General features: G+C 42.1%; 1 protein-coding gene across 1 annotated transcript; it reads right to left on the reverse strand.

Moving 5' to 3' along the window:
* Window positions 1–653: 653 nt before the first annotated feature.
* ADGRF1 (adhesion G protein-coupled receptor F1) lies at window positions 654–25,394 on the reverse strand. Its single transcript, XM_060164216.1, has 14 exons — window positions 25,312–25,394; window positions 23,142–23,199; window positions 21,121–21,264; window positions 19,952–20,125; window positions 17,885–17,985; window positions 16,798–16,856; window positions 13,275–13,426; window positions 11,959–12,122; window positions 10,123–10,311; window positions 6,660–8,033; window positions 4,873–4,914; window positions 3,600–3,659; window positions 1,690–1,756; window positions 654–1,144 (listed from the first exon to the last, which is right to left on the reverse strand). Exons 1-14 carry the CDS (start codon window positions 25,378–25,380, stop codon window positions 1,071–1,073), a joined length of 2,727 nt encoding a protein of 908 aa, XP_060020199.1. The 5' UTR covers window positions 25,381–25,394; the 3' UTR covers window positions 654–1,070.
* Window positions 25,395–26,208: the final 814 nt, after the last annotated feature.

Here is a 26,208-nt window from a genome sequence, read left to right on the forward strand (position 1 = left end):
GTTGCTTCCTACAGTGCCTTCACCTGCTGCTCTCTATCTCATCCAAAAGTAGCATCGGCCATACATGTAAATAACTTCCAAAAGTGCTGACAGTGTATTATGAAAGAAAACCAGGTGATTTAAGGTCTTTCTGGATGCTGACAACCAAATTCTCCCTCAATTTTCCTCTTACATAGAGAGAATTCTGGGAGTGATGAATCTCGTATCTAACCTCAAAAGGCTTGCTTAGGATTGCAGGTAATTTTCAAGGCTGTTATGAGGCTGTAGAAATGGACTAGGAACCAAAAGTCCTAAAAGCGCCCTTTACTGGCTTCACTTCGGGAAGTCACTTCACTTGTCCAAGCCTCTATTTCATCATGTCTGCACTAGGTCTGCCTGGACACCTCACGTCATTGGATGGGGGGCCAGATGAAAGTGCCTTGTAAACTGAAAAATAATGCATTTTATATATATATATATATATATATATATATATATATATACTGCTTTATACTTCCTAAGTAACAGCTATGAAGCTATCTGAAATGGACACTTCTATTTTGTTTCTGATTAACTTTCAAAGTTCAGTGACTGCACCTAAAAAACAAAACAAGCATAAAATCCAACTGGAAGTTTTTGGAGGAAAACGCCTTTTCTCTAGGAAATTTCACCAGTGACTTTTTTTATAAGAAAGTGAACATGGTCCATCAGTGCATCTAAAGTGATTTCATGACATTTCCTTACTCCAATTCAGGTGATTAGAAATGTCACATGAATAACGCTATTTTATGAAAAAGGAAACCATAGTTTGTGGCAGTGAGAGGCTAGTACAACTGACATAATTTCCGACAAAAACTTAATCTTCTACATTTATGAAGCAATTCCTTTGAATCAAACCCCATGGAAGTAAATCTCTCCATTTAATTGAAGATAAAGATGGCTGTCATGAAACTGCTGAGAGTTCCTTATTATATTCTCAGACTCCGAAATCAGAAAAATCCATTGAATATTGAGCATGATTTCTTCACTGACATTTAGCTCTAATGTCAATTTGCTCCAAAAAATTTTCCTTGATTTTAGGGTTCCCGGTTTTATTCAGTTGATGAAAACTGAGTTAGCGTGATGTCGTTTGAGGACTCTCCAGTATAAGAAAGTACATAGTTGCCTAAAAGAGGAAAAAGAGGATAAGAATTATTGCTACTATGTTGGAATCAAGCATAAGACCAAAATGAAAATAAGCCTATGCAATTCCTTACAATTTTGAACAGTGTTAGGAAGAGGTTAGGGTGTACAGCATTTTATTAATGCCATAGAAGCTTACATTTGTCAGACATCTCTCATTTGAGAAGAGAAGCACCGTATTTTCAGACATTGGGGAATGAGATTGGTTTGAGATCACTGAATGTTACTGCTGGAAGGAAACTTAGTGATCTCTTAGTTTTTCTTTTTACTGATGAGGAACAAAGGTCCAAAAAGGTAAACAGATTTATTAAAAGCCCTCAGGCTGGTTGGTGGCAGTGATAACAGGACCCAAAGCTTCTGGATGAGCACACTGAGCATTTGGGGAGGGAAATATGATTTTTCAAGTTCCGAAACTTGAACTTTATCTGAAATCCAAAGAATTTTGATTGGACTCTAAAGTGAGTTGCCCATGATGGATTCATGTTCTTTCTTCCTACCCCTTAGAACCTTTAGTTTGTTGTAACTCACGTTTGTGTTGGAATGGGTTGAAAGTCTTTTTGAATCTGGGTTTGACAGATGAATCTGATGAGTTTTGCTGCACAAAAGAAAACCAAGTCATTTAGGCATTCAAAGTATTCTTTTAGGTGCCTGCTTTTTCATTCAGACTCCCTCAGAAGATTACAAATACTCAATTTTTCTTCTGCCAAATGTGCATTTACTTTTAAGCAAATGAGCCACCTACCCAGAAAACAAAATCTCATTTCTGTCACCTAATTTGAAAGTGAAACTGGAGAAGGGGTACAAATACAGAAGATGCAAAGCCCTCACTGACCACTGCTGCCTTCTGAAAAAGGTCAACAATTTACATTAAAAACAGGGAGATAGGGCTTCCCTGGTGGCACAGTGGTTGAGAGTCCACCTGCCGATGCAGGGGACACAGGTTCGTGCCCCGGTCTGGGAAGATCCCACATGCCGCAGAGCGGCTAGGCACGTGAGCCATGGCTGCTAAGCCTGCGCGTCCGGAGCCTGTGGTCCGCAAGGGGAGAGGCCACAACAGTGAGAGGCCCGCATACTGCAAAAAAAAAAAAAAAAAAAAAAAAAAAAATGAAAACAGGGAGATAAACCACTGTCAGGCGTCTTTACTTTTGGTTTTGGTGTATTTTCCTTTTCAGTGTTTTTCTCTCTTTGGCCTTCCAGTGAGAAAAATTCTGACTTCCTGCTTTGTAGGGTGGGGAGTGTCCTGTCTTGCTTTACTAACTAAAGGTTTGACTTTAATGCAGTCACACATGCTGTAACTCCCTCCTTTTCTTAAGAGTAGAGAATGATTCATTAGTTTCACATTTTCTGGTTCAAGGGATTTTAGTTCTTCAAGACATAAAATCAAAATCACAGAATATTAGAACTTCTGCTTTGAGTAACTAGTCTAACACTTAATTTTTACATCTTGAGAACACTGAAACCAAAAGGTACTAAGTGACTTTCCCGAGGTCACACAGCCAGTTGGTTACTGAGTCAGAAATACAATCAGGTCTGCCAGCTCCTGGGGTCACAGCTTCCTAACCCACAGCCCTCTCCTATGAAATGCAGACCCAGGAAAATTATTTTATAAAAATGCCAGAGGCTAATTTCCTCACTGTTTTTTTAATTTCAAAACGTTATATTATCCCTTGTTAAGAATCTCTAAATATCCATGTAGTTTTTCATGCACTTAAATCGGCTGATTTTTAACACACACAGAAATTTCTGCTTTAGAACCCTTTCTGAAAGGCCCTCCGTGTCTTGCTAAAAGACACAAGTCTGAGTTAATGTCAAAAAGACAAAACCGAGAGGCAAGTACTTTTGTTCCTAACTACACTGTTCCTTAAGTGGATTGCACTTTGTGGCAAAGAATGGAAACAAGAATCCTTTGTTTCCATACAAACTTGTCAGTTTGTAGACTGAAGAGCTAAAATTGCAAGTGACAAAGTCAGGTACACCAGCATAAGGGAAAATTCATAAAGATCATTTTACATATTAGAAGTTAATGAAGGCTTCCCCGTCTGATTTTCTGGAGAAGGAAGAGTGGTCTGCAGGAGATCTAGACAGGCAGGCAGAGAAAAGGACCCTACTGATTCTAGATATTGGGAGACAAGTCAGACTATAACAAGCAACACCGTTGAAATGTATTTGCTCACAAGAGCACCCCAGACCCCCATGCCTGAGCATCCTTGAAGCTTTCCACACCCTCGCATCCATTCATCCATTCACTCATTCACCCATTCATTCAACAGCTCTTTAATGAATATTGACCATGTGCTGGACATCGTGCCAAATACCAGGAATATAACGGGACAGAAACTCAAGGGGTTTACACAAAAGTGGGCTTGCCGTGGGACTGTGTAAAAAAATGCAAAACTGGAACTTCACGAACTGCCTCCACGGCTGCAGGAGATGATTACCTTTGATGCTTGGTTCCAAAAGCTTAAAGGAGACAACTTGTTGAGCAGCAGCTGTCGCAGCTACAGGGCAAAAAAGAAATAGTGAGGAACTACACATAGGCAATCGTACAGAGGCAAATCAAGAGCAAAACTGAAGGGCTTCCCTGGTGGCGCAGTGGTTGAGAGTCCGCCTGCCGATGCAGGGGACGCGGGAGGATCCCACGTGCCGCGGAGCGGCTGGGCCCGTGAGCCATGGCCGCTGAGCCTGCGCGTCCGGAGCCTGTGCTCCGCGGCGAGAGAGGCCACAGCGGTGAGAGGCCCGCGTACCGCAAAAAAAAAAAAAAAAAAGAACAAAACTGAAGAGTGTAATTGTTATTTAGTAGTAGTATTTCCCGGAAGCATTTAATAAGCGATAAGCATGTGGATCTGATGAAAGGATTTCTTTTCTTTTATTTCTTTTCTTTACCTGTAAACAAATCTAGAATGAAACAAAAAGCAACAGTTCCAAAAAACATAATAATTCAGATTCTAGACATTAGTAATTGGCAATAATGGCTAAATCGAAGTTTGTCTTTGAAGTGAAGAGTGTCCTTATCAAGTGAATGGTGCAAACAACAGAATTATTTAGTCCAATCAAGAAGGAGGCAAATTGCTTCTTTGTAAACAGGGGTTTGGAGGCATGTGCAACAATTATGATAATTATAAAATATCCTTATCTTCTTATTAAAACAGAGGCTACATTTTTTTAGCTTATTGTCTTTACCTCTCTCTGCAGAATTGCTCAAAGCTTGGAAAAATAATGAAAGAAGTTTAAGTTTTTTTCTATTTTCTTTTACTTACATTGGTCATCCTTCATTAGGAATTCTATTTAATGTTAGAGGCTATGTAATATTTACTACATAAAATTCTAGAAACATACATATAGATAGGCCTTTCAGCATATTCTAAGTGAATGAATAAATTAAGTAAAGGAGCAAAAAGGAATTCACCCCTAAGGAAAGTTTTTCTGCTGGTTAATTATGCCAAATCATAATTTAAAAGTAAAAACAAGTTTCCCCTTTTTTTCTACAATGTTCACATTATATGTTGTGGTTAGTTCTCTACAGCTCTATTTTCAGCAATGAGTGTTTAGTTTCTTTGTCTCCTGATGGAACTTGCCTTTTGTGAAATTATAGAATTTTATTATGCAGGTACCCATGGTCTAACTTCTTATATATGAATAAGGGCCTTAGAACTGAAGGGGAGGGACTAGGTGCCTGGGTTAAAGGAGAAAGAGAGAAATGAATACACATACCTTACTATCCAAGAGCATTCCAAAACATAAGATGAAAAAGCCCTTAAAAAAAGGAATAAGGCACATGTATTATCTTTTCCTTTTCCAGTAAAGAAAGCATTTATATGTATTTCTATTCTATTATATCCCCCAACATTGAAATTATTTCCTTGTCTGTCCCCCTGTTGACTGTGGGTCCTTGAAGGTAAGGATACTGTGTAAACTCCACGATGCCTGGATTAACACAAAGTACGCAAACATTTTTTTTTTTTGGTTGAACATATAATTAAATTATTGCGTGAATAAAGTCTGAAACACACGTGGAGCACCATTTTCCCCTTTGTGTTATCCTAAACCCAAAACAAAGAACTTCCATTTGCTTCTATGTCTTAGTCTTTCTTTAGGCATTAAACAAACATTAACTAAGCGTCTATGATGTCAGCAGTCACTGAAGTCCGACCCCAAGGCCAAGTAGAGGAAGTTGACTATATCAGCATCCTTTCCATCAGGTCCATCCAGCCCTTGGGTAACCCTTGGCAGAGTCTTTCTTGGACCTTGAAATTCTCCTCCCAGGCAGAGGACCCTCAGTTGGTGCCTTTTCAGACAGCGTGTCACCAAGGGCCCTGGACAGCAGTTCCCTAAACCTGTCACCATTAGGTGTGTGCTCTCCATGACTGCCCTCTGTGCCACCACCTAAATGTACCCTGGTTTGTTGCAGTAGGTGGAGAACCAACTGGATTCAGGAGATACCTACTGAGCACTTACTCTGTGCCAGGCACTGCACTAAGTGCTAAAATGATCTCATTTAATCTTCACATTTACTCTAAGATACAGGTAATAATATTATCAGATAATTAATATTAATAATATTAATTAATATTAAAAATATTATCAGGTACTTAATATTACAGGTAATTAATTAATTAATGAGAGAATTAAGGTAAAGAGAAATTAAATAATTTGTTAGCAGTCACACAGTTGGATAGCATGACACATTCGAGCCCAGAGCTATTTAACTCCAGAGCTCAAACGTTTAACAACCACTACCCTGAGTCGTTGTCCAGAGGAGACCCAGCAAATATTTCTTGAACCAGGACTGAAGGCTCTCTTCCAGATTCACCAAAACCTAAGGATTGCTTTGCCCACCTACTCTCTGAATACTCTCTGATCATGGCATGTAAAACCCATCCTTGGCAGCAGAGTTCAGCAAACTTTTTCTGTAAAGAGCCAGAGAGTAAATATTTCAGGTTTTGCAGGTCATCCAGTCTTACAACTGCTCAGTTCTGCCTGTGTAAGGAAAACAGCCACAGGCCCTATGTAGATGAATGGGCATGGCTGTGTTCCAATAAAACTTTATTTACAAAGACAGTGCTGCCTACAATTGGCCAGGCCCTACTTTATGGCACATTAGGGACTTCCTCTGCACCATTCAGACTCAAAAAGCACTCCGGATTTATTTCCCTTTCCCTGTGTGCTTTAACAGACATCAGCACAAGACAAAGAGGACTGGGTCAACGGCAAGAGAGATTAGTGTTAGCTATGTGAACTCTAACAGATTTAAAACCCTGGAATGGATTACTGAAGAAGCCCAATATTCTGCTTCAGTATGAGAATCACTGTTGGGAAGACTGGATCTTATTTTATTTTATTTTTTTCTATTCACTGTTGCCAGGCAATTTGGGTTATAATAGTCCTGCTAGAGGCAGGGAAATGAGATCCATCACCCCCAGAGTGGTTTTCCCATCCTCAATTCTCTACAATTATTCCAATTACCCGATGATGTAATAGGTTGTTCTCACCGCTCTCACCTGGGATGCATTGAGTGATGCGAAAATAACGTGCCAGGCCGGATTCTGGCTGTCAACCATTGTTCCTATGCCAAACCCCCAGGTGAGCCCTAGCAGGGGGGTCAGAACGAGAAGGCTCCTCCCCACGCGGACGACAGTGGCCTTGCTGTCCTGAGTCGGCCTTTCTCCGACAGCGGGCCTCCAGAGCTTCGTGAGAACTAACAGGACCACCACCAGATTCACAGCCACAATAGTCAGGGCAGGACCCGCAAAGGCCAGGAGAGGTTTGCTCCCATCGGACCAGTTAAGCCAACACACATCTTTCCTTTCATAGCCATTGCTGGGTTGTGTGACTGCAATGGTGACAATGGATATAATGAGAGGACACCCGTAGCCCAGGCAGAACCCGACAGCCACCAACAAAGGCGTGGCCATGTGGTGGAACACCAGGATAACCCGATAAGCCAGCAGGAAGCTGAGCAGAAGCATCCAGAAGAACAAGGAGAGGTAGAAAAAGTGTGTAAAGAACACTGCAGCTGTGCAGACTCCAGACGGGTTCGCCGTGGTGTGCACGGAGGCAGCGACAATAAACCAGATGTCTGCGATCAGGAGGCACAGGGCTATGTTCACCATGCAAATGTGACGCATGTGCGAGGTTTGGCTTCTGTTGACCTGCTTCCAAAACAGAGCTTCGATGGTCAGGCATAAGACGAGACTTCCGATGGAGACCCCCAGTCCCACAAAGGTGATCCATTTCACAACGGGAACGATGGCAAGGGGGATAGAGGGTGACATCAGCACGGAGAAGGAGGTCAGGTGAGTACAGCGGCACGTCACCGAGTCTGGAGTTTCATTCACTAGGTGGCAGCCATTATCGTTCCACTGCGAATGGTTGAAATCCCAAAACACACAATGAGGCTGGCTCAGATTTGATTCTATCTTGGAAAAAGTCAGGAAAATTTCACTGATGGAATAGTTTGGGATAACCATGGATATCACGGGCCCATTGACCTGAGCATTTCCATTTTTGGTAGCAGGTAGAATGTTCCCCAGGGTCAAGGAGGTCATGCTGATGATAGTTTCTGGAAGGGGCTCCTGGAATTGGTCTGACCTAATTAATGCATGGCCTCTGATGGGAATGGAGGGGTTTTTTAGGAACATTTCAGTCTGATAGTTGTAACCCGAATTGCTTTGACTTGAGGATGCTGGAATCCCTTTCCAGTTAATGAATTCTTGAGAAAATTCCAGAGGCAGAGCTGTCGAAGGGACCAGAACACTCATGTTTTCCAGTGACGCTAGGAACTGGGACCCGGCATTCTTTTCTTTCTGAAGTAACACTGTCCAGTTGGTCACCGAGGTAGAATTAAGGATGTGGTCAGATATACTGATGACATTCTGAAATACAAGGGTGAAAGTCAGTTTGGATTTTGAGGAAACAGATCAGAGGACTACGGGTGGATAGTCGCTAGTCTTAAGCTCAGGAAAATGGCCCAGAGAATTGGCTCAGCTGAGGACCACATTAAAACTCAGCAATGAAATTCAGCTCTGGGGCTCCGCACAGTGGAAGCATTGGGTTAAGAAAGGAGGGTCAGGGCTTCCCCGGTGGCACAGTGGTTGAGAGTCCACCTGCCGACTCAAGGGACACGGGTTTGTGCCCCGGTCCGGGAGGATCCCACATGCCGCGGAGCGGCTGGGCCCGTGAGCCATGGCCGCTGAGCCTGTGCGTCCGGAGCCTGTGCTCCGCAACGGGAGAGGCCACAATAGTGAGAGGCCCGCGTACTGCAAAAAAAAAAAAAAAAAAAAAAAAAAAGAAAGAAATGAGGGTCAGCAGAATCATGTCAGTTCCACGGTGATCACCCCCGGGAATTCATACTCCGGTTGGGGCTTCGGAGGAGAAGAGGAGAATCCTGCAATGGGTGCTGCAGAGTGTGCATTTTCTTCCTTCTGAGATGGCAAACGGGACTGCATGACTCCTCAGGCTGAGGGTCCAAGAGTGAAACGTTACTTGTAATTGCTTTCCCATATCATGGTTTTTTGCTAATATCAGAAGTTCTAAATTCATGTCATGAATGTTCAAGTTTTAATTCATTTGTATTTATGACTTTTCTTTAATAGAGGAGAATATAAAGCAAAAATCCTTAAACACTGGACATGCAACAAGGAAGCATTGAATTGTTGTGGGTTTTAAGGGTCAGTCTCAGTTTGAGATTCCTTTTCAAGGAATTCCCTGGCAATTCAGTGGTTAGGATTCTGCGCTTTCACTGCTGAGGGCCCAGGATTGATCCCTGGTTGGGGAACTAAGATCCCTCAAGCAGTAAGGCCAAACAAACGAACAAAAACAATAGCAACAACAAAAACCAGGTTCCTTTTCCAAACGTACCTGAAAGGCAGCGTTTTCTCACCCAGGACCCTCACTCACTCTTACGGGTCTGGTTCCCAGGCATCTGCTGTGGGCGTCTATCCCTCTGGCTGAGTCTTACCCTAACTGAGCCCTCTGTGGCTTCTGGCCTGGATTGCATAGTGAGCTTCTCCTATTGCCCCAGCAACCTCTGCCTTCTTTTTGTTTGTGTTTGCTGCTCTGTTTTTGTCCTTCATTTTATTTTTAGCCTTTTTGTGTCATCTTGTTTTAGTTGGTCTCTTGTAAACAATGCATAGTCAGACTTTAAAAAAAAAAACAAATCTGAGCATCTTTGATTCAGGGAGTTTAACTTATTCACACTTAATGTCATCTCTGACATTATGTTCACCTTATACAGTTAAGCAGGATTGTGTGATTATGTGACAATATACATTATATAACCCAATTTTGTAAAATATTATATGCTTTTACATACAAAATGCACACATCCAAAGTGTTTGGAAGGATATTTATTTAACAAATATTTATTGAGTACCTGCTATGTGTCCCTTGTCCATTTTCTAGGCACTGAGGTGACACATAAAATGTAAGCAGTGGCTATTCTAGGGTGACAAGATTACATATCACTTATTTTTCTTTTTGTTTATTTGTATATCTTATAGTGAGCATGTCTCATTTGAGGAATTTTTAAAGCTAATTTTTAAATGTCCAAACTAAGTCATGAATTCCCCAGTCGAAAAAATGGAGCTCTTAAAATATACTAAATATGATATACTAAAGTCAGAGCTTATAGCCATGGGAAGGAACAATTGCCAACTCAATATTAAATATTAAAAAGTTGGCACCTGTGTCATTCAGTGTCATTCAGGGCAGAGGCTCACGCCTTCCCCTCAGCCAGATGCTATCCAGGCAGTCTGCCTGGAGGCGGCTCCCTCTCACTTTGAACTCACATAATTGATCCCGGGGGTTGCTTATACACTGCTGAGGAAGCAGTGAAGCTCACGTCAAGACTGTTACATGGCTCTTTGGTCCTTTTCAACAGCACCCCATCAACTGGGGCTTCTGCCATTCCTCCTGCAAGATTGAGCATTTAAAGTGAGCCATTCAAGCTCAGGCAGACCTTACCTCCATTGTCGAACTGGACACACTGAAGTGTCTTTCTAGGGACAGGGATGAGATATTGCCCAGAATTGACACCACAGAATCCAGATTCCCGGCGGTGGTTGATGGGTTTTGCTGAATGACCATTGAAAGATTCTGCACCAAGGATGACACGGTTGCCTCAGTGGCGTTGCTGGCAATCACACTGAAGTTCTAGGAACAGAAATGGTTATGTTCCAGAAAACAATGAAATGCTTGTGCTTCATCAGACTTAAATCAGATTTCATGGCCACGAATAACCAGCATTTGTATGGTGCATTATAACGTAGGATAATCATATAACAATGATAACAACGATACAATGGCTGTCATTCAGTGCTTTTTATTTTCCATACAGCGCGCTAAACGTTTTACTGGGGATTCACTGATTTCATCTTTACATTACCCTTTAAAGGAGGTACCATGATATTTTCATTTTATGATTAAGGAAATTGAAACTTGAAGAGATTCACTAAGAAGCACTTTTATATAAATTGTTACCCTGATTATACAGAACCTGATGTTCAGTGAGATTCAGTGACTTTCCAAACAGTACCCAGCTAGGAAGTGGAAAGGTAGGGTCTACCTGGCACTAAATCCTATGTTATATCCATTATACTGTGCTGAGAAATCCCTATAGAGGATTTAGAGGGACATAAGTGGAGACTTTGCTACACTTGGTCACTGTATTTGGGGTTTTACTTCTTCCTTGAGGCTCCCATCTGCTTCCACGACACTGAGCTAATTTGGAAGGCAGCCAAGAGGGATATTCCCTTTGTTCAAAGCACATCAACCCAGGATCCCAGATCCCCCCTGTTTTCCTTTTTACTCTTCTCAGCTGACAGAGCTGTTTTCTGCCTAGGGCGCCTGGGATCTGACTGTCCTCACACCCTGGGGTGACCTGGTCCCAGCTACGATTCGTGTCCAGAAACTGGGCCAAAGAAGGCAAGAACAAGGATGAACCTCAGAAGACACCTGCTCCAATCTCCCTCCCCAGTTTACAGATGAGAAAACTGAGGTCCAGAAAGAGAGCAGTAAACCTTCCACGGTCCCTTGGTGAATACTGTGGGGTTCTCTGCTTCCAAAGCAGGATCTCTGGCTGGGACTGAAGTTCTGCTCACTACGAACTATTTGCAGGATAGTGTCTGTGAGCTGGTCCTGGAGTTCCTCTTCCATGACTTGAGTTTTAAATCCTCACCATTTGCTTCCATCTTTCTATCTACTACATCTTAAGTATTTGAAACTTCCTAAGAGAGCGTCATGTGAAGGTCATAGCACTGGACCGGAAATCAAGTGACCATGTTTCTAGTTCAACACTACTGCTACCAGAGGGACCACTAGCCCCTTAGTCTCCCCTTTTCTGATCTATAGAAGGAAGTTGGTGAGGCACATGGCCCTGGAGAGCCACTGAAGTTCTATCATTCTATATGGCTGACTCATTCCCTGCCCCGGTTTCTGACAAATGTACTAAGGTTATAGCTTCTGACTTATACCTTCACTTGGATCTTTGATTCCCAGGCTTTCAGAGGCCAGCTTAGTTGCTGTTCTGCCATCTTCAGCTCTCTTCAGCATTGAGTCACACCTCTGCAGCACCCTCCCCCCAAAACCACCCAATCTTACGTTTCTGAGGTTCTCGGCTGCTACCTAGACTCACGACTCACGCCTACACTCCCTGGGTTTCCCAGGGTCTGATGTCACTGACTTCTGACCAATGAGACAAACTGATACATTTTACCTTCCACCCAGCCATGCTCACTGGGAGACACCCACTGTGAAACTCAAAACCAGGGCAAATCTGCAAGGCGGAAATGCTTTTTTTACCTTCTTCAGTTCTTCCAGCTCAGGGAGCACACACGTCTCCCTGAGGACATGCCACCCAGAGGGTTGGCACCTGGCCGTGATGATTCCGGAGTAGCCGCTGCTACAGGGAAGAGTATACTCATCATTCTTAGACCCAAATCCAAAGACTATGCTGTTACACTGGGCTGGAGAAGAATGGAAACGAAGAAGAAAAATGTCTCTGAATATTTTGACACTCTCTATAAACTATAAAGCAGTACTTTTTAAGTCATGTTTTCAGACAAAACCCAGGCAAAACTCAGGAGTAGGAGAAGTTTGTCTTTGATACCCAGCTTCACCCCATCAACCCCTTTTCCTCTTTCCTGATGTCCTACCCTCCCCAAGGCTGGCCCCCTTTCCCTCCAGGTGTCGGATCTATGCCAACAATCTGAATTTAATGGGCTATCAAATAGTTAAGTATTCGGTGAAAATAAGACGGGGTGTGATCCCTCCCAGGAAATATTTTCACTCTTTCAGGGAATGCTAGAAAACCAGAAAATCTTCAAGACACTATGGGACAAAGCAGGCATGATAGGGTTAAAAGATGGGCAGTTGCCATTCGGGGGTGACATGTCCTACTTTGTACCCCTTTAAAGGCTTCTCACATCGTGATCAGCCACTAGTTCCTCCTGCAGCTGGCCCTTCATAATATACTCTTACCACGTTGGGACTGCCAAGAGGAAGCCTTGAAAGGAAGAACCACAAGGGCTATGAATTTTGTTTCTTTTCCCCACTGCTGTGTCTTAAGTGCCTAATCACTTTGGATACTTAGTAAATATTTGTTGAATAAATGTTGAAAGTGGCACAAAGCTTGGTAAGAGAGGTTTAAAACTGAATGTAAAGAATTTTTTAAACATCTGAAGAAAAGAAGTAGGGTGTGTGTGTCTATGTATATCTGTGTGTGTTTGTGTGTCTGGGTGTATGTGAATGACCTGGAAAAAATGCTTTCTCTCCTGGGTCCCTTGGATTATGATTTAGGAATTTCATCAGCCCCAGGGCTCTTCCAGCATGTATACCAGGAAATGATTGCTGAATCATTTCCATCAGCGCCTGCAGTGAATCAGTCTTGTGTGACGTTTACACTAAGAACTGGAGGTCAGCTGACCCATGAGCCAGCGTCTGAAACAGTGGAGCTGAAATTGAGTTTCATCCTGGTCGGGAGGAGAAACAGCTGCTTGTTTCTACTAAAAGTCAGTCTTAGAACAATTCCGTTTCGGGAACATCTCCAATATATAATACAATCTACTATTAGGCTCCCCTAATCTACTTCCCTACAGAGGACGGGAATCCAGTGTTACCTTTTCCGAACACTCTGAAAGAGTTGTCTTCTAGTGGAAACAGCTGATGCAGGCCTGTCTTAGCCTTCTTAGCCGCCTGCCCAATGCCTGACAGCAGTTCAGATGTGTTGCTGGAACCAACAACTTCATACCCAGCAATGATGCTTCCATTTCTACAATGATGATGTGGAAAGAAAAATGAGATTCATTCATTCAGTCACTCAAGGCTTATTCTGTGTGGGGATGGCATTGGGTCCGTGGGAATAGATCAAACAGATTTGGTCTTTGCCTTCTTGGAGCTTATGTGCCAATGGAGAAGGCAAGGCAAATAAGAAACAAATAACCACCAAATATGTAAAATCATAATTATAAATATATATATATATATATATATATAAAATTCCAAATTTTGTTAAGTGTTATGAGAGACAAGTTCAGGGATAGAGTTACAGATGTAGAAAACAAACTTATGGTTACCAGAGGGTAAGGTGGGGGGAGGGATAAATTGGGAGATTGGGAGGGACATATACACACTACTATATACAAAATAGATAATTAATAAGGACCTACTGTACAGCACAGGGAACTCTACCTAACACTTTATAATGGCCTATATGGGGAAAGAATCTAAAAAAGGGTGGATATATGTATAAGTATAACTGATTCACTTTGCTGTACACCTGAAACTAAGACAACATTGAAAATCAACAACATGCCAATACAACTTTAAAAATAAAATAAAGTTTTCTTCATGTAGATCTTTTTAAAAAAAAGAATATCAAGTAGACATGAGGCCCACTTTAAATAAGACTGGTCAGGAAAGGCTTCTCTGTGCAGAGGATCTTTGAAGCTGAGACCTGAAGGATGAAAAGAAACAGCCAGTGATGCAAAGAGAATTGGTCCAGCGTGGCCAGCACCTGAGAAGGGCTGGAGGCAAGAAAATGCCTGTGAGTCTGACAAAGTTCAAGGCTAACGTGACTAAAATTCAATGAGCAGGTGAGAGATGGATAGGAGATGACCCTCGAGAGGTACCCAGGAGCCAGAGGGAACAGGGCCTTTGAGTCTGAATTTCATCTTTTATTAAAAGGTTTTATTCTTTTTGAAAAGGCATGGCATGATCAGATTTATAATTTAAGATCATCACTCTGGCTGCTGTGTAGAAAATAGGTGAAGGGAGGAAGCAGAGAAGCAGGAAAACTAGTTAGGAAGGAGAGGGTGGTGCCCTGAACGGATTGAGTAGCAGTGTGTGAGGGGAGAAGTGAACTGGTCAGTTTCAGGTTGTATTTGAAGATAGAGCCAGAAGACTTGCTAAGGGAGCAGATTTTGGGTGTGGGAGAAAGAAACCAGGCAAGAACGACCCCAGGGAATTGAAAAACAAATTGTAGTATATTCATACAATGGATTATTACTGGGCAATAAAAAGGAAGGAATCACTGATACTCAAAAAGCCAAGGGTGAGTCTCAAAGGCCTTAGGCTGAGTGAAAGAAGCCAGGCCCCCCCCAAAAACTATACACTACATGATTCCATTTAGGTAAAGTTCTAGCATAAGCAAAACCAGCCTATGGTGATAGAAATAAGATCAGTGGTTATTTCTGGTAGGGAGGTAGGAATGTGCATGGAGATTGGCTGGAAAGGGGCACAAGGGAACTTTGGGGATAATGGAAATGGTCTGTCTTGATAGGAGGTGGCGTGTATTAGTATTTGTCAAAGCTAATAAAGCTATACAATTAAGTTTTGAGCATATCACTGTATGTAAATTATACTTCAATAATTAAGTATAATTTATTGGAAAAGAAATTAAGACAGGATAGCTCTTAAGATTTGGGTCTGGAAATGAGATGGGGAAGACAGTGGGAGAAGGAGATGAAAGCTTATGACGGGGGGCAGTTGGAGGACTCCCATTTTGGACATGTTTCATTTGACATGCCTATTAGAAAATCACCTGGAGATGTTAATAGGCATTGGATATTGGAGTCCAGAGTTTAGGGGAGAGGCTGAGGTCAAGTAATAAATTTAGAACCCATCTGTATACAGATGGTATTTGAAGTTATGAAAGCAAGTGAGATAACATGGATTAATTTAATCCTGCAACTCCATGAGGGTTAGGGTTAGGGTTATTCTCATTTTATAGATAAGAGAACTGAGTCCTAAAGAAGTTGGGTCAAGTCATTAATTATTAATTGATGGATATGAACCTCTGGCTCTCTAAAGCTCAAATTCTTAATCACTACATTGAACTACATTGAACTCACAATAAATAAACCCAAATACCCTTTTATGCTGTGACGATCACAATGGCTTTTCATTGATACGGCCCTTCTATCGTGTTTGAAAAGTATTTTTCTATTATTTCATTTTATGTAATGAGGTTAACTCAAATTCCACAGGTATTAACAGTCCTGTTTGACAGATAAATAAATTGAGACTGTGAGAGACTAAGATTTACTTTAGATCATGTATGTAAAGAGTAAAACCAAAATAGTTGTATTTTATAGACTTATGTCTACTTTTACTGTGATTTTTTCTACAAATTATTGGAGACAGTTTGTAAGAGATATATATATATAATGGAATATAAATTAGAAATATAAATAGAAAACCAGGACCAAGGAAAAGAAACATGTGAATATTGAATACAAAACTGTTGATTGAGTTTCAATGCTGTCTATGAATTCAATGACGGCAAAGTCAAAAACAGAAGTTAGATTAATTATACAGACCTTGATATAAGAAAAAAGAAGCAGTGTTTTTCCTAGCACTGGATTTTAAAGAATATTATACGTGTGAGCCTTTTTATAGGTACATGAGAGGGCTTAAAGGATAATGTCCAGGACAGTATATTTATAGCAAAAGCTACTGAAAATTTCCTATAGCTCTTCTTTAGCTGTGAAAAAAGTATATAAGAAGTTAAGTTCTCTGACCTGTAAGTCACTTCCTCTATCAAGCAGACTATAAATAGCTGGTAATCAATACACACGCGGGTAACTAACCAAATAACTTTTGAATTAAAGTATAAACAAAAGGGTAATTTACTAAATATCTCTTTCTTGGCTGTAGACAATGACTACTGGGCTTGAACTATGGTGCATACATGATATCTACACAAAAATATAATATTTTACCCAAGAAGCCCCTTCTGGCCCCCAGTTATACAACATCACACCCTCTGTGTTAATGGAAGGAGAAAACGCATCCCTCCGCAACCCACAACCCTTGTCACCACCATCGCCCCTTCCCATGCATGCACACCACGTCCTCCTGCTTCCTTCCAAGCCATGCGGGTTTCCAGTTCTAGTTTCCGATCCATAGCTTCGAGAATGCCATTTAATATTTATATTCGCAAAGGCATTTAAATGAGAATATAGGCTTTCTTCTTAAGATTTTTTAAAGCACCACAGACTTTTATTCAGTTTTAGTAAGAATCCTACTTCAAAAAGCAGTTGACTTATTTTCTGTCAAGGTCACTTGGAAACAGCATGAGGCATCCTGCAGGACGGGTGCATGATTTCAGGGATGCCCTTCTAAGACCGTTGTATTACTTACCGAAATTGGGTGACTCGAACTGACTCAAAACCTTGGATACTTTTGTAGGCTTCTTTCAGCTTTACAAAGAGAGCAGAAACCAATATGTTGATCTTTGTTCCCACACAAGAAAGACATTTGAGCAAAAAATGGTCGCAGACAATAAATAACCAACGGAAGCAGCAGGAAAAGGAAAGAGATGTGGTGAGAGGTAGTTGCATGTTGTAGAAATACATTTAAAATGATAGCAGAAAATGTACACACACACGCCTCCATACACACATATAATTTAATGTTGAGGTTGCTAATAAAGAATGTAGAACCAACTGCTTAGACTAGAGGATGGGTCGGGTGCCAGATGATGTAATAAATTCATCCAAAGTCTATTTTCTCCTTCCCCTAAATAAGCCATTGATTTCAATAGATGCTTAAACTGAATCTGCCTGCGAAGTGTTTGTGCATGTCTTCAGTTAGGACCACACCTAAGCCACCATCCTAGGTAGAGGTAGTTTATGTTACTTCATTATGAAGTCCAGAATTTTGGTCAGTAACCCTCTTTAGCCTCTAACAAGAGAGGCTTCTTTAAGGAACAAATCCCAAATGTTAACAGTTGAGCTTGGATCATGAAAACTGTCTTTTGACAAATAAAAATCAGAAAATAATCAAGAAGGCTTGATTCACTCATCTTGTTATGAGAATAAGGTGTAACTTTGTGGCTGAAGACTTGCAAAGAATGAAGATAACGGGAACTTTTATTCTCAAAATAGTGACATTACCTGCAGCCACAGATTCAATATCAGACCTGAGAATAAAGATCCTTAGTACTTAAAAAAAAAAAAAGAAAAGAATCAAGAGGGCGTGGTTTAATATTATCCTAACAAATGAGCAAAACTAAACACTAAAGGAATGGGAAGAAGTCAATTGCTTAACGCTCCTTGAAAGAAAATGTTCAAAGTACATCACTTGTGGGCAGAGTGATTAACTGCTATGTAATAAGTCATTGAAAATGAAAAATTAAGAATATGTGTTAAATAAATATGTTGAATTGGAAACACCTGAACTTACGTTTAGGCAAGGATTTCTTTTGTAATAAGTAGAAGGTACTTACTTGAATTTCAATTCCAGTGGTATATTTGGAGTATATAGCAGAAGATGAATCCAAAAGATCTTTTGTAAATCTTTTGTTAATTTTGAAAGTACCCCAAACCTCTATGGAAAATAAAAAGAAATTTACAGAGATAAAAATTACTCACTTGATATATTATAGCTTAAAATTACAGAAGTCTAATTCAGCCCGTCTATTTGACACTGGTACTTCAACTCCTTCCTTTCTTCTTTGTTTTGGCAATTTTCTTTTTATGATGAATGTTCACCTAAAGTAATATAGGAAGCATCTATAAAACCGGAATTCTCTTTGTGGATTTGGAACATAATGGGAAAGTGCGATCATCAAGATGACCTTATAAGCAGGTGAATGAGTAGCCACTCACATGTGGTTATAAAAGGCACTTATCCCAGTCTAGGCCCTGAGCTTAAACGTTGTCCCTATTTAAAAATTAAAAAAAAAAAAAAAATCACTACTTGCTAACTCCAACTTACCCCTTGCTTACCCATCACTGGTGCTTTTCTCCTCTGGGACAGGTTATTCCCCACCTCTGGATGGACAAATCCTGTGTATCTTTCATTCAGGACTTAGTTAAATGTGCCTCTTTAGCAAGACCTTCCCTGGGCCCCAGATGAAAAGAGTCTCCCTCTCCTTTAAATTCTTACAGTACGTTATCCATACGTCCCTTCCAGCCTCTTCACCTACACATCTATCTGTGAACACACCTCATGTATGTGTGTCCCCACTCTACTTTGGGAATCTCCCTGTGAGTGTAATCCCTATCTGATCCATCTTTGTATCCCCCAAAGATGGATCAGACTTGGACCACTTTTCAAAGTGTAGGCTTTCATCAAAATTTGTTGAAGAGATCACATTGTCTTCTTTCATGTGTTAACAGCCTCTGGCCTCCCCAGGTAGCTTGCTAATTGATCGACAGCAAGAGAAATGCCTCATGGTGACCTCCCAGAATTTGCCCCAGATCTGGGTATAAAGATGGTGTTTAATAAATACGTGTTACTTGAGGCAGGAAGGATTAGGAGTCTGGGATTAGCAGATGCAAACTATTATATACAGGATGGATAATCAACAGGTCCTACTGCATAGCACAGGGAACTGTATTCAATATCCTTTGATAACCCATAATGGAAAAGAATATGGAAAAGGATAGATAGATAGATAGATAGATGCATATAAAACTGAGTCACTTTTCTGTACAGCAGAAATTAAACACAACATTGTAAATCAACTATACTTCAATCAAATTTTTTAAATAAATAAATAAAGAAGTGTTACCTTAACCTGAACTGCTGTGGTTCTGGGAAAGGGACCCAGAGACACCCAGGAAAGCTGGGCTATTTCAGGTCCTCCTTCACTCTTTGCTCCACTCTACCAAAATCTGGAGCTTCAAGATAACTGGACTAGTCTTTGGGGACGTTTCTTAAAGTCCTTCAAGCTGTCGGAGCCCACGTCATGCGGCTCACCCCATCATCCACTGGGCATCAGCCTAAGTCAGCAGTAGCTCCCTCAGCGTCCACTGGCTCCTAAACTAGACTTTCAACTTTGGTTTGGTTTTGGCAATTCATTCAACACACATATTTGTTGGCAATTTAAAGAATTTCTTTCAATGTAATCACTAGGCAGCCCTCCCTGCCTGCACACCTCTAAATTTTTATTTTCTGGAAATTGATGTTGGCCAAAGAAGTAAACAGAAGGTGGGAAGAAAAACGTTATTTACTCAAGCTGTTCCCCTACTTGGAATTCCAGGGAATCTCCCCAAATCTCAGAGGGATCGTAGAATTGTCGAGGTGAGCTGGACGTACCTCCAGGCTGAACTAGCGCCCAAACATCAGTTCGCATTTCTGAATTTTCTGCACTTACGAAGCTCTCGCTCTGTCCAGCCAAGCCTAGCAGGGTACGTCATCACTGCCCTTCCAACTCCCCGTAAACACTGGCTCTTCTCTGGGAGGCAGAGAGAAACACTGGGGCACAGACCCGGTGGTCCTTCTCTCTCTGTCACATGTGGAGGTGGGAGGGGCCCCAGCTCCCCTCTTGGTATCCTTACACACTTACTTGTTCTCTCACAGAAATGGACACTCTGGGTGAGATTGTTGAGATGACAATCACAGCTCTGGAGAGATCCCTCCGTGTGAAGGTAGCATTTCTGGGGATCAAGGCATGAGGGAGGAAACCAGGAGTAGCCGTCGTCACAGGCACAGCGCAGGACCCCGTTCTGGATGCCACAGTCTGCACACAAAAACAGAGCTCGGTCTCACGGGACCTGGTTAATAAATTGGCTATGGTTGAGTTCTCCTCTTTGGTTCTGATATAGAATCTGAACCGAAAGCTAGAGATATTTCTCTCCAAAAGCTGTAAGGATGAGAACAAGATGGAAACAAGTATGTTTAAGGTTAAGGAAACGTCCCACTCAATAGATACTGAGGTTTGATCAGAAACCCAGCTAACGTAACAATCAAGTGTCCGGGGCTAGCGTCCAAAAGAAGGATGTGTGCCCAGTCGGTACCACTTACATGGAGAAAGAAGCAGAAGAGGATATGTCGACCTGAGAGTTATTTAAAGGGTTCTAGATGGTATTTGTCCACTGTCTTATCGGAGGCTCCTATCCACCTAGCATCACTCCCCCAAAGTCCCTGTTAGCAATATGGCAAAGGCAGAGAGACCTTTTTGTTGAGAGTCATGATGAAAAATTTTATTAACCAATCCTGTATGCTTGTATTGGACCTAAAACTCTCACTAAAAAACCTTTCCTTCTAAAAAAAAAAAAAAAAACCTTTCCTTTTCAATAGACAAAAAAAAAAAAAAAAAATGGGGCAAAGTCACCACATACGGTTTTGAAAATATGCACAATGGTGTGCAGTAAATGGTTCTCAAACGTGATCATGCATCAGAACCTTCTGGGAGGGGTCTTATCCCAAAGTTTATGATTCAGTAAGTCTGGAATGGAGCCAGGGATCTGCATTTCTTTTAAGTTCCCTGATGCTGCTGCTACTGTCGGTCTGGGTACCACACTCTGAGAACCCTTGCTTTAGATAAATCATTTAACTTCTCCTAACCCCATTGTGGTGGTCATTAGTGCTGTTGGCCAGGTAGTTTTTACAAGCATTTATTCTTTTCAGCCACAGATATTGGGGGGCTGATTGATTCCCCAGCAGAACCTAACCTCTCCCGACTCACACACCACCTTCCCCATTTCCACTCCCAGTTACCAGAGACTGACTCACACGTGGTGGCCTTTGCTCTGATAATCTTCACTGGCCCAAAAACAGGGCAAGGCTCCAAAAGCTTCAGAAAGTTCTTCACGTCTCTTTTCTCCTTGGAATCTCGATAGGCTACCTGAAGCAGCAGCTCGTATTCCTGGATTGGACCTAGAGAGAAAGAGAGACCGTCAAAGGCTTCTTTTCTCAGGCTGGGAGGGAGATACTGCAGAGCAAGTGACCTCGGAGCGCTTGTCAGATTCAGCCTGAGGGTCACGGACGTGGCTTGGTCACTTCCATTCATCCAGACATGGACTAAAAAAGAGCATCCCGAGCAAAGCTTCAGACGGTCCACAGGTGCCTAAGACACCTCTCTCCTCTGACTTCGGCCAGGCCAGCTGCTCTGTGCTCTCTGACCCACCCCAGCATCGCCCTCCTGACTTTATATACTTCTCAGGTCACATCCAGAGTCAAGTTTCAGGGTCAAGACTGAAGGGAGAAGAGGTGAGAAAGTCCTGGTCACTCTACCCGACTCCTCCCCCAGCTCTGGTCTCCTGGATGTATCTTTGATATAAACCCCCCAGTCCCCTCTTTCCTCTCCAAAGAGCCCTTCCTTCTCCTGTACAAATGTTCCACTAATTAGCTGAGTTTGCCGTTGAGATGAAATGCACGAGTAAAACCAAACCAAACCTTACTTGAGCCTTGATGCACCCTCACCTCCGCCTTATCGTTTCTGAGCAGCACCTTTTGTTTCCCTAAGAAGAGACCATTAGGTGTTTGGGGCTGGGAGAGAAGAGGAATCGCACCCAGAATTCACTTCGGCACATTCACATGAAACTCTGTATGAAGTTCCATGGGGTCTCAAAATCCTCCCAAGGTCCTCTGTGGACCCCAGGTTAAGAATGTGAAGGGCCTCAGAGAAAAAGAGGCAAAAGGTGAACATCCTTTCTTCCTGGGTCTCATTTTGTTATCATCGGCAGTGAACTCTCTTAGAATCCCTTAGATCTCTCAGGACGGGACCATGCTTTCTACAGGCACGGGTGAGATGGGGAGCTTCTATGAGACTGTCCCATTTCTTAAGGGTCCGGGGGAGCTGGGAGATTTAGAGGGAAGAAAAGCAGCTGGATCAATCCCTAGGCTTCTCAGAAGGAAATCCAGAAGCTGCAGCATGTCCCGGGACATTTACAGGAGACTCCTGCCTGCTGTAGTTGCCACCAACTCACCCCTCTCCGCATCTCCTTAAGGCCGGAAACTCTGTCCCGGCCTTGGGAATTACTCCAAGGGATGTAAGCTAAGGGGAGGCCCAAGCAGGTAATAGGTGGGGAAGGGGGGAAAGATGAATGGCTCTGGTTCTGGAGCCAGACTGACTGGGCGTTGAATCCTGCCCCACCTACCCACCGGCCTTGTCAGTTTCACTACCTGTAAAATAAAGATGGAGATTGTACCTAACTCAGAGGATCTTTGTGAGGCTTTAATTCATCTAACACACTTAGGATAGTGCATGGCACTGGTAACACCTTTCCATGGCATTCCAAGCTGAAGCTCTGGTTTCATTTTCCCAACGAATTGTAGCCTTGCTACAGTGTGGGAAGGTCTATGGCCCTATTAGCGCATTGCTGGATGGCAGATTCATGGCACCGTAAAAAGGCTTTTGAGGACTGACCCAGGAACCTAACCACCGTCTGTGTGTACCATTGTTTCCGTGAGGAAATATATACAGTGCTTGAAACATCAGACCCGCAAATCAAATTCCGGACCACAACTCATTCCTGGACTGAAGTCTGTGCCATGCATTACATTATGGGGATCAAGGTGAAGAGGGAAAGGACAAGTATGCAGCAGCTACTGGCTGGCTATGGGACAGGATACTATGCCTCTATTATAGTATTTCATCCTCACAAGGAATTACTGTAATTATCGTTTTACGGATTTGAGGTATTTAACGATGTGCCAAAGATCATAAAACCCATCAGGAGCGCCCCTGGGATTTGAACCCTGCTCTCTGGGCTCCAGGTTGTGCTGTACCGTGCTATCTGAGGGAGTCTCACCTAGAGGCTTTTTCTTATTCAAAATGAGTTCTTGCTTTGTTTTGATGCCATCATCACTCTGTTAAGAGAAAAAAAAGAAAAGAAGAAGAATTACAGCGAGGCTTGGTCATATTGTATTTCATAAGGCCTCGTTGGATTTCCCAGATAAACTGAAATCATGGATCTAAAATGCAAGCCAGGGATGGTGGGGGAGGGGGGCAGAAAAGGACATCGCTGAGGCACCTTTTGAGCACAAACCTGAAGGATCCCTGAGAAAGAACTTCCCAGGAGGAGGGAGGAACAGGTGCAAAGGCCCTGGGATAAGAATATGCCTGGCACGTGAAGGCCAGAGCAGCTAAGTGGAGTCGGGGAGGCGGGGCAGGAGGTGATGTCAGAGAGTATCTCTAGGGAGGCAGGTCCTGTGGATCCTTCCGGGCTGTGGCAAGGGCTTAGCTTTTGCTTGAGTGGGATGGGAGCCCGCTGGAGAGCTCTGAATGGAGGAAAGATGTGCTCTGCTCCACTTTCTAGAAGGCTCAATCCTGCAGCCGTGTTGGGAATAGACAAGCACCGAAGCAATGAGAGTGTTTCAGGAGCTACCGAGATAATATAGGTGAGAGATGATGAAGGTGTGGATCAGGATGGTAGCCATGGAGTTGGTGAGAAGTGTTTGGATTCTGGATATATTTTAAAGAGAAAACCAGAAAAAAAGATCTAATGGTTTAGACGTGGATTATGAGAAGTGTCAAGCGTAATAATAATTTTTCTGCCTAAGCAGCTGGAGAGACAGTGATACCACTTGCTGAGATGGGCAAGGAGAAGCAGGTTTGGTGAGAAAAAACCGAGAGTTTAATTTTGGACATATTAAGTTGACGGGATATTGGCACCCAACTGGAGATATCAAGTAGGTAGTAGATAGGTGAGTGTGGCGTTCAGGGAACAGGTGTGAGAAGGAGACACAGATTTTGGAGTCATTGGCATGCAGAGAACATTAAAACCATGACCCCAGATGAAAGCATCAAGAAAGTGAGTAGAGTGTGGAGAGAAAGGAACCCTCCTACGCTGTTGGTGGGAATGGAAATTGGTGCAGCCACTATGGAGAGCAGTATGGAGGTTCCTTAAAAAAACTAAAAATAGTGTTGCCAGATGATCCTGCAATCCCACTCCTGGGCATATATCCAGAGAAAACTCTAACCTGAAAAGATACATACACCCCAATGTTCACAGCAGCACTATTTACAATAGCCAAGACATGGAAGCTACCTAAGTGCCCATTGACAGATGAATGGATAAAGAAGACGTGGCATAGATGTGGAATATTACTCAGGCATATAAAAGAATGAAATAATGCCATTTGCAGCAACATGGGTGGACCTAGAGATTATCATAGTAAGGGAAGTGTGTCAGAAAGAGAAGGACAAATATCATATGATATCACTTATATGAGGAATCTAAAACAATGATACAAATGAACTTACTTACAAAACAGAAACAGACTCACAGACTTAGAGAATGGACTTATGGTCACCAGAGGGGACAGGGGCAGGTGGGGAGCGATAAATTAGGAGTTTGGGATTAACAGATACACACTACTGTGTATAAAACAGATAAACAACAAGGACCTACTGTATAGCATGGGGAACTATACTCAAAGTCTTATAATAACCTATAATGGAAAGGAATCTGAAAAAGAATATATATATGTATACGTATATATATGTATAACTGAATCACTTTGCTGTATACCTGAAGCTAACACATTGTAAATTAACTATGTAAACTAAACTAAAATATGTAAATTATTACTTCAATTTAAAAAAAAGGTTATTGGGGAAAAAAAAGGAAAGTGAGTATAGATAAGGAAGAGGCCAAGGACTGCTAATGTCGATCTATATGCTTTTCCTCCATCAAAGAGGCCATAGGAGAGGATGCGCTGAGTTAGAAAACATCTCCAGTATGGCTTAGTCCAAGATCCCGGTTTTTGCATTCAGGTCATCCAAGCTCCAAGAGATGAAGTGACTCATCCAAGGCCACACAGCTAATGCTGGCATTGTTGAGACAAGAACCCAGCACTTCTGATGCCAAGTCTATGACCTTTTGTCACTGCAGTTGCCTAGAGAGTGACAGACGCTCTAAGTGCCAGAAGGACAGAGGGGAGGTGGTAGAGAAGAAAACGGGACGTACGCAAACTCACCCCCAGGAAGCCATTCCAGCCCTCGGTGATCATGAAGAAGGAGAAGAGCCAGGGCGTAGGAGCTCTCATCTTCCCCGGCCCCTCCTGCTTCTGGACAGGACAAGAACACCTGGAGTCACGGTCTGTGACTAGACGTGTGCGCCATGCAAGGCTGAGGCACAAAAACAAGTCATTCAAGCCAACATTTTTAAATGCACACAGGGGTAAAGCCTAGCTGGGCTCATCAGAAGCCCTGAGCATATGGTTATATTTTTCCACCAGAGACAACATCACTTCCACTCCCACTGCAGAACGAGTGAATGTTTCTCTTTACAAACCTACTAGAAAATTTCTCCAGAACTCTCTTCTACGTTTAAGTTTGATCTAAGTGATCAAATTTGACTCAACACAGGCTATTTTAAAATCATGGCTTGCTTTACTTTGTAGCTGGGTGCATTTAACATCCAGCCTTTTATATTTCACTGAGGTTTTCTTTTCATCTCGGTAAAGACAGGCATTCAAATAACCAAGGACCCTAGAACCATTAATATAAAGATAGACTCTGAGTATTTCAGCATAAAAATAATAGTGAACCAATCCAGCAGAGTTCCTTGTTCATAGTTCATGTAATTAGCAACCAACTGGGCTCAAGTTCATGGGTATCTTAGAATAATTTAGACAAAACTCAGCCCATAGTCATGGTCACAAGATTTAATCATTTACACACAGGTTATTTGGTGGCAATGAAAAAAATCACGAGTTAGAACTGTTCTGTCCAATGGAGTAGCCACTAGCCACATGTGACAGTCTACTTTTAATTAGAATAAATTTCATTTTAATTAGAATAAAATGGAATGAAAAACTCAGTTTCTCAGTCATACTAGCCACATTTCAAGTGCTCAATAACCACATGTGGCT

Source organism: Lagenorhynchus albirostris, chromosome 10, assembly GCF_949774975.1.
Source record: "Lagenorhynchus albirostris chromosome 10, mLagAlb1.1, whole genome shotgun sequence".
NCBI classification, from domain to species: Eukaryota; Metazoa; Chordata; class Mammalia; order Artiodactyla; family Delphinidae; genus Lagenorhynchus; species Lagenorhynchus albirostris.

Bases quoted from the DNA above. Each gene is read 5' to 3' on its own strand.
- ADGRF1 (XM_060164216.1), bottom strand. From the start codon at position 25,380: ATGAGAGCTCCTACGCCCTGGCTCTTCTCCTTCTTCATGATCACCGAG. The intron at 4,915-6,659 runs GTGAGAGCGGTG...CCTTTTTTTAAG, and splicing joins CATCACTCAATGCATCCCAG to GGCTTTTTCATCTTATGTTT. The intron at 1,145-1,689 runs GTGAGTTACAAC...TTCCTCTTTTAG, and splicing joins CAACCCATTCCAACACAAAC to GCAACTATGTACTTTCTTAT.